The 13,173-nt window shown below is 41.8% G+C and overlaps 1 protein-coding gene across 3 annotated transcripts in view; it reads right to left on the bottom strand.

The window, feature by feature from the left end:
* Positions 1 to 710: 710 nt before the first annotated feature.
* Positions 711 to 13,173, bottom strand: part of LOC119161093 (presequence protease, mitochondrial) — a 271,037-nt gene continuing 258,574 nt past the window's right edge. For 2 of the 3 annotated variants that reach the window (XM_075879940.1, XM_075879941.1), the window contains exon 28: positions 711 to 2,881. In XM_075879940.1, coding sequence (XP_075736055.1) covers positions 1,681 to 2,881 — 1,201 coding nt within the window. In that variant the 3' untranslated portion in view covers positions 711 to 1,680. The remainder of the gene's footprint in view (positions 2,882 to 13,173) is intronic. The other variant, XM_075879942.1, reaches the window with a different exon arrangement.

Here is a 13,173-nt window from a genome sequence, read left to right as displayed (position 1 = left end):
AATGTGAAGCCATAAATTGCCGAATTCAAGTAGTGATAATTCATGAACCATGCATCAAAACTCTAAACAACTTCGCATAGACATTAAGTACACTGTAGCCTGGAAACCCATTCAATGTTGTTGTTCTACACAGAAAAAAGTTATTCACTAATAAACTTACCTTGTTCTGCCCATTGTGACCGGAGCCTGCATCACTTTCTAATTGTTTTATTGGCTATACCTATTCATAAAAATCTTGCATAATGCTTCATTAATAGGCCCACCAAATCTCATTTGGTTATGGCAAACAGTTTTGCCGTATGGCCAGTACAACGAAGGCTTGTACAACACAGACAGTGGTTTTTGCTTGCACTGTTTTCATTGCTATGCAATACCACTTAGGACTAGTTGACAATACTAGCTGTCATAAAAAAGTGAAGAACATAAACTTTCTACTGCAATACAATTTACATCAATACGGTGAGCACCGTAAGTGTAGTGCGTCAGCAAACAATGACTGAAATATGAAGCAGGTGCCATTGCAGTGAGACCCTACCTTAGGTGTTTGTACGCCTAGAAAATTACTAGCTGTCGGTACACCAAGTCTGACTGCAGTTCGTGTCTGTATGCTCTTACCAAACAAAGATAAACAATTGAGCTTGTGCTATCCTATGAGCATGCCACTGACAAAAACAAAGCCTTGACATTCAATGCTTTCAGACACTTGGGAATTTGCAAAGAAATACATTATTGTTCTTTATTTTGAAACAACGCTAGCGGGCTGGTTGCACAACTGCTGTACATCATGACATGGAGCCAGCTTCAGGACTGACCAAACGAGTTAGGCAATATGTTGATACGCCATCTATCCAGGACCAATGGCTCAAAAACAATTAACGCTTTTATCTTTATCTACATGGTTTGAAGTGTCGAAGAAGGATTATGAAATAAGCCACTGACAGACTTCACAAGGCAGGAACACGTGGTTGTCCGAGACAAGAGCGGTTTTCATAAACTATACAACAAAGGACATTTCTGCAGTCCATGCACACAAAAAGCGCGACACATCACCAAACCACACCATTCCGTCCAGCTCGACTTTCGAAAACACTGATGAAACGTCCATGAAACATTGTTGCACAACATATATAACATCAGTCGAGCGTTGTATCCGTACAGCTAGCGTTGATTCCCGTGAGCACACCAACGCCGGCACTTGCATGAGTCTGCTTTATGAGCGCACATAGACAGTGCGGCGGTTAACATACTAGGTCCGGCCTTTGTATATATTTGTTTGGAAATGATGATGTCCAAGGCGATTGATCAAGGCCACAAATAGCGTATGCGTATTACACTGGAGGTTTCCAGCAAGCTACGGAAAGGTGGCAACGCGGAACCGGCTGACGAATGCTCATGCGTGATCATTGTATGCCCATACGGAAAGGAACTGTGTCGTAATTCCGTAACGTGTTTCGGTAGCTTGTTAAAAGCCTCTATAATCGACTAAGTACCACAATACTCAGTTATTTAAATGCTATACTCGGACTGTGTGCGTCCGGCACCAATTGCCATATAGCAGTGCACTGGTTGATCGCTGGGAAATTAAATGCGGTCCCCATGTATACAAAAAAGATTTTCGATTTCACCACATAGCAAAACCAAAGCTAACTACTGGCAGCTAAATTTTCTTCGCGATGCTGCCTAAGACGGCGATTCCACCGTTTTGGCGGCTACACCATCGTCGTGCCCACAGGGCATGTCAGAAGTTACGAGTGTTATCTTTACGCGGCGGCCAAAGACCAAGTGACCGTTCTTTTTGGCAGCTTGTTCGGCGTCCGCAAGACTTGCGAACGAAAGCATCATTTTAGCCGACCGTTTACTGCTCACATGAAGGATGCGAACCACCGCGGTCGGCTTTGAGGGCCACAAAAAGTTGCTGATCTGCGTGACACTAAAGGGAAGACCTTCAGCGATGACTCTGTACTGTCCATCCGATGACTGCAATACTTTATCGATGTCTTGCTCTTTCACCTCCCGAACAGGAATCCAATGTTCACTAGACTTCTTAACTGGGTTTCGGCGAAGTAGTCGACTCGTGCGAGCTTGCGTTCGCGAACTCGCCTTGTCTGCATATGATGCTAAGCTCGAAAGCTCTCCCTTGAGTAGCTTCTCAGCGTAATCCTCCGAGACTAACCGCAGCTCCATCTTCATCCCATTCAGCACTTTTCCACTCATAGCCAAGGCTTTTTGGGCATCCTCAGTGGTAGCGAACCAGACGAACGCTGATCTTTGAGCCCTGTTCGAGTCGAATCGTTCGCGATCGATTCGAGTCACTCTGCAATGGGACAAAAACTCCTTCAGTTTTTCTTCTGGCAAGTTCATTGCAAGGTTGCGAACATGCACGACACGGCTAGAAATTATTTTCTTAAGTGCGCTCGGCGAAGGCGCCTTTGTCATGACGTAGCGACGAACATCATCCGCTTGAGCCCGGGCGACCTTTATAGCCTGACCCGCTAACTGAGAATTTCCCCATCCATAGTTTAAGGCCCTCTCTTGGTCCTGTTTTGATGCCACCTGAACGAATGCTCTATTAGACGACTGACTGTTTCTAGTCAACAGGAGGACACCTTCAGCACCCCTAGACACCTTGATGCCTGCTTTCTTCAAATGCTTGGCAACCAACACTGTAGTAATGTCTCTGGGAAGGCCATTAATCTTTAGCAGAAACCTTTCAGTGTCCCCAGTGCTCTCACTATCGCTGGAGTCACTGTCGCTGTCACTGCTGCTGCTACTGTCATTTCCTGAATCTGAGGCACCTCTTCCTGAGCAGGTGGCAGACTCTTTGGCTGGTTGCTCTGCTTTCTTGCCTTCTTGCAGGTCCTCTCCAGGCTTTTTACTGCCACTGTGAGGAAGAGAAACGCAAAAAAAAGCAAAATGCAACAGCCATGAAAGTAAGCCAAGCAGTGGCCATTAAATATTGAAGCCACATTTTGTAAAGATAATTTTGCTCTTCAATGAGTAAAATTAGCCTTAATTTCATTACTAGCCTGTGCAAGTGATGTTGTTTCCCCCACAGACAAGAACATCACTTGCACAGGCTAGTTCGGGCTTTGATTTGCTCAGGCTTCCATTCACACTGGAAGTTAAAAGCATTTATTTATGGTGAACTGTATAATTTTCCCTCGCATCTTACACAGAAACACGGCTTGCTGTCAGTGTTTTTGTATTCATTAGTAAAAGTGATATGGGATCGCCGGCAACAAAGGATGGCCATGCAGAATGGTACATCACTCTTATGCACAGTTAATACACAGTTAATGCACAGTAAGTAAACTTTAACACCACGCAGGGTTTGAAACAGCGAGCAGGTGCATCGTAGCGTGAAGGGGAAATAACCAAGGAAGTACAAATTTCACTCTAATGAGGGAATGTCTATTTATTTTATGAATAAACATGGCATTTGTCACACTGTGGCCATTGACCAGGCTTGCTACTGGCATGTGGATTCTTTGATTGATATGTGGGGTTTAACGTCCCGAAACCACCACATGATTCTGAGAGACACCGTAGTGGAGGGCTCCGGAAATTTTGACCACCTTGATTGATATGATTGATGATTGATATGTGGGGTTTAACGTCCCAAAACCACCACATGATTATGAGAGACGCCGTAGTGGAGGGCTCCGGTAATTTCGGCCACCTGGGGTTCTTTAACGTACACCCAAATCTGAGCAAACGGGCCTACAACATTTCCGCCTCTATCAGAAATGCAGCCGCCGCAGCCGGGATATGAACCCGCAACCTGCGGGTGGCATGTGGATTCTATTTGTGAGGTCATTGTTACACCAAAATAACTGATGTGTGTATTGTGTTGAAGACACTGAGATGGTGCACTAGTCTCCAAACAAGCACTAATTCATACGAAACAACATTGTTTCTGCTCTGATGCTTTGCTCCCAGTCATCAAACATTAATGTGTTTACTAAAATTATTCAGACTAATAAAGAGTATTGGGATATCAAAATATTTTTTCTCAACACACCATAAAATACACAGAAACAGGATGGGGACATTACTAGAAGAGGTTGTGCAGCATATTTGCGAACAGTGTTTCCTTCTAAATGTATGAAAAGCTCTAGCTTCTACTATAAGACATACAAAGACTAAACATTGTTCCCAAGACCTCCATTATTATGTATGCTAAAAATGAGGCACGAGAAGTGTGAATACAGTTTCACATCACATTGCTCATAGTCTGTAAAATTGTAACTCTTGAGATCTATTCATTAAAGTCACAGTGGGTGGTCGTTCTTTGTATAGTCATTATTCACTACTTTTTCTTGCCTTTTGTCAGTCATATTTGTCGGATTGGGCACACAAAGTAAATTGAAATAGCATTGTGTAACTGTCATGATAAAATGAGAATAAAAGAAATCGCACAAACAGCACTCGCCGTTCACCACGGTACTTGTCTCGCCACATGCAGGAAAGCGTAGGCACTAGGCCTCAAGTGTTTTGAACTGGTCAAATTTAAATCTATAAAAAAAAGTGTAAAATTTTACCTACAATACATATAAATCCAGTGAAAGCGTAAGAGTAATTATTAGGAGTTTCAAATTCAAGTTAGTTATTATGAGAAAAAGAGAAAGTGAAGTAAAAACCACCATGCCATCTTTACGCACACAAAACTTATGCACTAGACCTGTGTTACACTGATGGCTGTTTCCTTGTCTACTTTCCCGGGTATTTATGTCAGAAGTAATCATGGGAACGTTAGTTGCTGCCACTAATGGTCATGGGGGCAAATGCATAACACTTTTTTATGTCTAATGGCATCACGCCGAGGACTCTCAATCAGTTCTCATGTGTCTCAAGCCTCCTCTCTATCCTCATCTGATACACTTCTACACTCGGCGACAGCTTTTTTTGACAGCAGTGTGGAAGCTACAGAACTGAAGCACATGACTGCTATCATGACAAGGAATAGTACTGAAGTTTACTGGTAATTTTTTCATTTCGCATCTGCTGAGACAAATGCTGCTTTATTTATAATGAGAGTCCAACTGTTGCGGGAAGTCCTAGATAAAATACAGCTATTGTTCACTTTGCAAGAATGTTTTCTTTCAATTTCCTAAACAGCACAACCTCTTCAGCATGTTAGTTTTGCAAAAAAAAAACACGCCATCCGTGACGTAGTCAAAACGTGTGCAACCAGAAACACGATGCTTAGTTCTTCGAGAAAAATATTTTTGTAATATGGCACTAAAGTGTGCACTGCACGATAGAAATGTTTCTCCCATTCATAATTTTTATCTATATGTTTTTTCATTCATTAAATATATGACCGAGTAAAACCGAAATCAGCGACAAGCTGCCATACCACTTGTGGAACCACACGAGTGTGTGGAAGCCCCGCCTCCGTAGCCTTCGCTCCAATGTCAAGATAAGTTGTCGCCGAGAATAGTTTCTATCACGTCTTGTTTCAAATAGGTGCCGTGTCACATCAGTAAGCAGAATATCAGCAAATACCAGTATATTTTAAGAGAGATACAATTATGCTTGGATGAAAGTATAACATTTTGCTCTCCATTATTGTTGGTAAAAACTTTTCTTTGCTGCCATATGAAGATGTCATCAGCTTATAACCTGTACACATCTATGAATCTGCTTTTTTTATGATGTCATTTTTTAGTGACACAGCAGAGTATATAAGATGAGTTCTTTATCCACATTGTTTGTTATTATAATTAGCAAAAAATGTAGTATGATGAGCTTTTTTTCTTTTTTAGAATGTCTGCACCATGTTTCTGCACAAATAATAACTGCAAAACCTTTTAAGTGGTTTATCAAATTATAGGCATTCAGATAGTTCTAAGTATTTTACTGCTTGAGATGATGGAGATTACCACATAGGCAAGGTGACACCAATCAATAAAAGTGTTAGACAGGCTGGATGAGTGAAACTTATGATTGCAAGTAAATGCCTGACCTCATGAATGTGATATACTAGGTTGCAGGGATGTGTTCACATGGTACAAAGTTAACTAAATGGGTTGACCCATAAATCGAATGTGCGGAAAACAAATCCTGCAGTTTAAGGCAACATTAAGAAGTAGGTAGGTGAGGGCGTGACATTAAATTTTGGGAAGCACAAGGACACTCACTTGAAACTTCTGGCATGAACTCCAGAAGTTCTGTTCACTCACAAATCCCGAGCTGCAGTTCATGTCATACAGTACAAGGCAAAGACACTTTCGCATACTTATGTCCCATAAAGTTTTCTAGAACGACTAAACACTTACTCCACAGAACATTTGGAAAAAATAAACAGTAAGTATTCATTCAAGATGCTTAGATAATTTTTTTTCTTTTATCTTTCTGCCTTCATTATGACCTCCCTTTACCTCAGGCACTTCAATGCAACGGGTTGGAGATATATAGCCAATGTACCTTTCATAAGAGCAATTTTTCTACTTTAAAAGAGTCTCTCTCTCACTTGAAATAAATAAAAGAAAGAGTTCCCCTTGCAAGGTTTATTCATTCACCTTTCTCAAGCTCAACTAATCTGAAACTAAAGTTTTACAGTTCACTTGCTAAACTTTAATATGACATCAATGTACAGAAACAACAGAATATTTCATTGGAACTTCTTGCACTAACACAGCTTCAACAAAACCGTACTCAGCTTTTCAAGTGAGAAGCCACTTCTCAAGCAAACAAGTATCAACTTTAACTTGTAGACCTCAGAAAGCTTTTTTTAAATAAAAGCAAAATGTGCAATATTCACAGAGGTGACAGAATGCAGGTGCGTATGATTGGAACATGTTAAATGGCACAATAATACAATTCACCGCGGGAGCTACAACCCCACAAACCTTTCCTGTGCTTGCACTAGTTGGAAACGAGGTATAAACTACTTTCATCACCATTAAGTCCTACACGACCTGGTTCAGTAACAAGCAAATTGTCTTTGCATTAAAAATGAAATTATTTTAAAGACTGTCTTACCTTCATAGTTAATTATTAATACAAACTTACTCCTTCATACTACAATAATGAATACTAAAGTACAGCCATAACTTTTTTAAAACTCCTTATGGCTATATATACATGCAGGATAAGCTTCTGCACTCTGTTTACGCATTATTAAAAAGAAAGTAATGTAGCACACAGTGTTTCTTAAACTTCTTGGTGAAAATACCTACCTTGCCTCTTTGTTTTTTATTACCATTGCTTTAGCTAAGCAGTGAAGTTGCATTAAACCAAATCGAAGAAAATGGAGCACTACAAATAATGCCTTGCATAGTGCACACCCATATCTACTTACGCATATATGTAATAATAATTCTGCACGAGTGAAGTTTATGAAACTAATTTTATTCATATTTATACATCAACAAAATTTTACAAAGTATTTTCATTCCAGTGACTAGTACTCAAATATAAGATCTTTTTGAACACAGTTAGGTGAGCAATAGATAGTTTTTGAACTAGAGTATGAATGCTTTAAAACACAATCTTCACTTTCCTAAAGAAATCATGCGAGTACAATGATGTGTCAGCTCTTGACAGGACTTGAACCATACAACACAGTCCAAATAGACATTTTCTTCACTCCCTTCACACACAGACATAAAATGGCACATGCTGCAGCACTAATTCTGCATGTTTAGCTTAACTGTCTCATTTAAGGCCCAACTCTGACATTTTTACCATGTCATTGCAAAGGCTATGTACCTCTATGGCTACTTTTCGAATTTTCCACCCGCAATGTATGAAATGCAGAAATACCAGCATAAACCTGTATGCTCAAAACTGAACTGTAAGATAACTTTTAAATGTTTCAGGTCAGGTTTGCTAGTATTACAGATGCGCAAACTTGGTTGCTGTGCTAGGAAGTGTTGCCATGGCTGCTGATTTATCTGTAGATCTACTGATTTTTAAAATTTTCTGTTGATTGAGTGATAAAATGTCCGAATCTACTGACTTTCTGTCTTTTCTACAGAAAGGATCGCAAAAGCTACTACTTTTTCAGCATCGAGTTCGATTTGACCTGGTGCGATGTGGCGACGGACAAAAGAAGGGGGAAAGCAACCAGCTAGCTCAAAGGACAAATGCTTGCTAGGAATGCGTGGGCAAGTGTATTTTCCAAACGAACAGCTTGGACAACGGAATAGCAGAAAAAAAAACATTTTTTTTCCTATCAACAGACTTCACGATCCTGCAGTGAAAAGCAAGCACTTGCATGCGCACCTGCATGCGGCGCTACCTTCGATGGAGTGTGGAGGGTTGAACAAGCACACAAACCAGCCTGTGAGCCAGAGTTTGCGTGTGTGGAGTATTCTTGCAAGAAAGCCACTCGCAGATTTTTGGAATCACATTGAAATTTTGCAAAGATTTTACTGCATATGTGTGAACAAATGAAGTTTTGCAAATGAGCAGCCTTAGACCAAAGACTAATGAAAAAAACTTTTTTTTTTTATGCTAAGCTCCCCTGCTTTTCCTCTCTTCAGCTTCTATTTCTGAGTATACAAAATTAACAGAACTTGCTACAAGTGTGACATTCAGGCAGCGCTTTTTGAAAAGCCTCCATGGCTCTGAAGCAGCTCTCCCTGGAATGTGGAGGGGTGAATGCACGTAGAGGGAGAAAATAATTCTATGCACCAATGTTTTTAATGAGACAACATTGCAACACGATGGGACATCGCCTATAACATGGTACATACTTCCAATGGGAATAGCTGCGCAAACACAAAGATGAAGAATGGGCGATGGAAATATTATGATGTAATAATTCTTGGCATTTACACATGAGTATAAGAGAGGCCGTAGTTGAAGGCTCCAGAATTTCGGACCAGCTGGGGTTCTAAATTGAAGTGCCAGTGACGCAAAACACTCATGCAGGTGTGGGTGCAGATCCTGAGGGCGAGTAAAGATGTGCAGAACCCCCTCGTCCCCGCTTAATTTTTATTGTGTACTTCCCCGACGGGGATTTGTTAGAGCCTCCAATTGCTCACCATGCACTTCCCATGAGCTGATCCCCTCTTGAAAAAATCCTGTACATGCCTGCCCCTTCTTGCAAATGACACGGCTAAACTCTAAATCTGCCCATCTTCTTCAGAAGGTGGCTGGGTTCACTCAATGCATACAGCAAGAGTACAAGAGTATTTGCCGCATGTGACTAGGTGGAATCATTCAGTGTGACATCGATCTGGACAGCATCAGAGCGTTCACTGTGTTGCATCGATCTGGACAGCCTCGGAGACGGAGGGTTACATTTAGAGCTCACCAGGTATGTATATTCTATATATTTGAATTTCCGAATTTTTTGCAACAACCTAGTGTTTCGAGCATTATGGTTGATATTGGCGACTTTCTCAACTTTCAAGTTAAAAATTTGCTGGTTCACGCATTGTGATTAATTAGTGGCTTTAGCGTTCAAAGCGCAAGATCTCGGGCCCTAACCCCCGCCTTGCAGCTGCATTTCAACAGGGGCGAAATGCTACAGCTCATTTGGTACTGCCTAAGGTGACCGAAGTGAATCTGGCGTCTGTCACTGCGACCTGCCTTATAACAATATTTTGGTTTGGAGATATCCGCACTGATAGAAAGTTGGTGTGCACACAGAACCCACTTTGTCATTTTGTTCCATTTCATATCGACCTGTTTGCCTGCTATCTTGCTATCAAAAATACATGAAAGACGGTGACATTGCTTGTAGCAGTAGGAAGTCATGCATGCGTCAATTAGCAGTTTCTCAAAAAACGCATTCATTCCTTCATTACAGTTTTACTGCCAGCTTGAGCAGAATGGCAAGTAGCAGCAACACCAGTTCAGAGTCTACAGACCGAAATGAGGGCCATACGAAACACTCCAAAAGTTAATATAAGTAAAAGTACAAGCAAGCCTGGGAGCGTGAGAAAGATTTTCAAAACTGGCTTCAACCGAGCAAGAAGAGAAACAATTATATCCATACTGCAAGGCATGCGATATGAACCTGATTGCCAGCAAAATACTGTTGGAGCGGCACATGAAATCAGCAAAACAGGAAGGCAACACTAGAAAGCTCAAGTCCCAGCCAACACTGATGCAAACAATGGCTCAAACTGCCATCTCTTCACAAGCAAAAGAAGCTGAAGTAAGAATGGCTCTGTTTGTAGCAGAGCATGACCTGCCTTTTACAGTAATGAATCATCTGTCAAAGCTCGTTAAAGAGCCTTGCCCGGACTACGACATAGCAAAGCAGGTCGCTTGCAGCAAAACAAAGACATCAATGATCCCAAAGATTGTGACAGGTCAGGAGAGCCAGTCGCGGCTGTGGAGTCTTTCGCGAAAAAAATTTTCAATAATGGTAGACGAATCAACTGACGTCAGTTGCAACAGGCACTTGTGTGTTGTAACGCGGGTTTTCGAAAATGGTAAAGTGACTGATGCTTTCTTCGATCTTATACCTGTGATGGATGAGTCTGCCAATGAACTCTATAGTGCACTTACTAGTGCCTTTCAGAAAGCGAGTGTTCTGTACAAAGACAATCTCGCTGGATTTGCTGCAGACAGCGCAAGTGTCATGATGGGTAACAAGCACTCTCTGATGACACTGCTCAAGAAGGATATTCCAAGCTTGTTTACTTTTAAGTGCACCAGTCATTTCACTTGCGTGCATCCCACGCCTGTTCAAAACTTTCTTGTGTGGTTGAAGACCTCGTGTGAGACGTCTACGGCTATTTCAGCTCAAGTCCTAAAAGAGTGGACACGAAGAAATTTCAGAATCTTCTTGAACTGAAGCCCCACAAGCTGCTTCATCCAAGTCAAACAAGATGGCTCTCCCTACTTGCTGCAGTCGACCGCTTTCCAAAGCAGTACGATGCACTGGAGGAATATTTCGCATCTGCAACTTCCGCAGACAGGCTTCTAACATCTGAGACAATTCACAAGAGGTTGCAAGATCCTGTGATAAGCTGTTTTTACTGTTCCTCAGCTTCGTTCTGTCTGTCTTTAACAACTTGAATAAGCAAATGCAAAGTTATGCCCCACAATTCCACAAGCTCTTGAGAAGTGCAGAAGCTTGTGTGAGGACAATTATGGATTGTTATCTCAAGTGATCCTACACACAGGGAGTACAGGTGTCCAAAGTAGAATACAGAAACCCCAAGTGCTTTCTACCTAAGGAAGACATGTACATCGGTGGGCAAGCAACTGCACTCTTGTAATCCAGAGAATGTGCACTTACTGCAGAACAATCTCAGTTCTTTCGTTTGAGATGCCTCGATTTTTATATTGAGAGCGTCGACCAAATTCTGAAACGGATCCCTTTCAAAAGTCTGTTTTGAGACATTTGGAACTGCTTGACCCAGCTGTGTGCATGAATAGATCAGCAGCATCTACTGCACCACTGGCACAGGCCTTCCCGAATTTAGTCTCGGGCAAAGCCATGCAGGCTTTAGACCCCGAGTCTATTAAAGAAATGCTGACATACCCGTAAGCAAAGAATCTTGGTTGCACGAGTTCTGCGGAACAGTGTTTACTCAGAAACACTGTGATGGAAGCGCCGCCTTTTCTGCATTGACAGAGTTCGTGTCGGCTGTACTGTGTTTGCCACATTCCAGTGCGGCTGTTGAACGAGTGTTTTCTGCTGTCAACAACATAAAAACAAAGCTGCAGAATAAGTTGAGCACTGAGACTATTTGTGGCCTTCTTCATACAAAACGCCTCATGACATCTTCAGCATGCCATAATTTCAACATTCACAGAGAGCTGATGATGAGGATGCACAATTTACACAAAGAGCAGGTCATGTCCCCCTGAGGCATGTTCACACACAATAAAGCTTCTTTGCGCAAGCTCGAAGGGGCTCATTGTGTCTGTTTTCATGCCTGAAACACTAAAGCTTCAATGTGCTAAGTGCTATCAGAAATCAGTCCTGAATCATGCTGCGTTGACCATAGAGTTACATGGAGTTGACACCTTCGGGACGCCCGGGTACTTCTAACTCACCACCAGTAATCTCGCAGTCATTATTATTGCACCTTCATGAAAGCTATAGTACTCTACAGTAGATTACTATTATCAGCACTGAATTAACAATGCAAAAAATAAGGGCAAAACTAAAATTTAAAATCTACTGATTTCTACTGATATTGCTTAAAAAAAAATCAGCTACCATATTTTTGTGCGTTGTGGCAACACTAATTCTAGGTCTTACCACCATGTATGCATGCAATGTCGACTTGTATTTCACGTGTGGCTGACAACGGCCTAAATACATGTAGCCGAGAATTCAGTATCACTGTCTAGTTTTACCTACTTTACCGTCCACAGAGAATTTGAATTATACTGACAGCAACGTTTAGCGCCACACACAAGCCCCCAAGTAAGGTAAAGTAAGGTAAAAACACAGTACAGCCAAATCCCGCTACAACGAAATTGACAGGACATGCGAGAAAATTTCGCTGCCTCGGAAATTCGTAGTAGCAAAATTTCATCTATAGACAGCAAAATTGAGTAAGATCTGATTATTATGACTCATCCTTTGGTCTCAGCAAGCGCATGAATTGAACTCTCGCTAACATGGACGTACATGGCTGCACACTAGGTGAATGCATTTTCTCACGCATAACACGATCAAAATATACAAAAATTTTGGACGTACAAGTTATAAAAAAATTTTGGTGCGCAAGTTGGCTTCACGGCACGCCTTCACGGTAATGCAAAGAAGACAGTCTTGCGTCGATGCGAGGGTACTTTCTCCCGCAGTTAGTGGTCGGTCGTGCCAGTTATATGCAGAGATGGGTTGTATACGAGAAAATACGACATTCCGACGACCCTTGGAGCATGCTGAGTGCGCAGGGCCGCAAACGAGCGTTTCAAAGCTTCGCTAGCGACCAACTGAAAGCTGAATTGAAAGTGCGAAAGCTTTGTACTACGATAGCAATAAGTGAATGACAAGAAAGTCGTAAAGCTTTGTACCACTTTACGGCTTTAATGCCTTTAATCTACGGCTACGTTAGCTGCGCACCTTCGCAGCGTATTCCCTGTCATTAAACACGACGATAACGACTGCGGTTTCCTGAGCAGCGGTTGCGGCAAACGGTAGTTCTGTTTTTAATCCGTGCGCGCTGCGCTTGGCGTGCGGATGCTTTCAGAACTGCATCATTACTATCTTTGTTCGCATCGACGCTGTTTTCTCCGCAGCGT

The sequence above is a fragment of the Rhipicephalus microplus genome, chromosome X (assembly GCF_043290135.1).
Source record: "Rhipicephalus microplus isolate Deutch F79 chromosome X, USDA_Rmic, whole genome shotgun sequence".
Taxonomy (NCBI): domain Eukaryota; kingdom Metazoa; phylum Arthropoda; class Arachnida; order Ixodida; family Ixodidae; genus Rhipicephalus; species Rhipicephalus microplus.
Note: the sequence above shows the minus strand (reverse complement) of the source record. Positions and strands in the feature narration are given on the sequence as shown.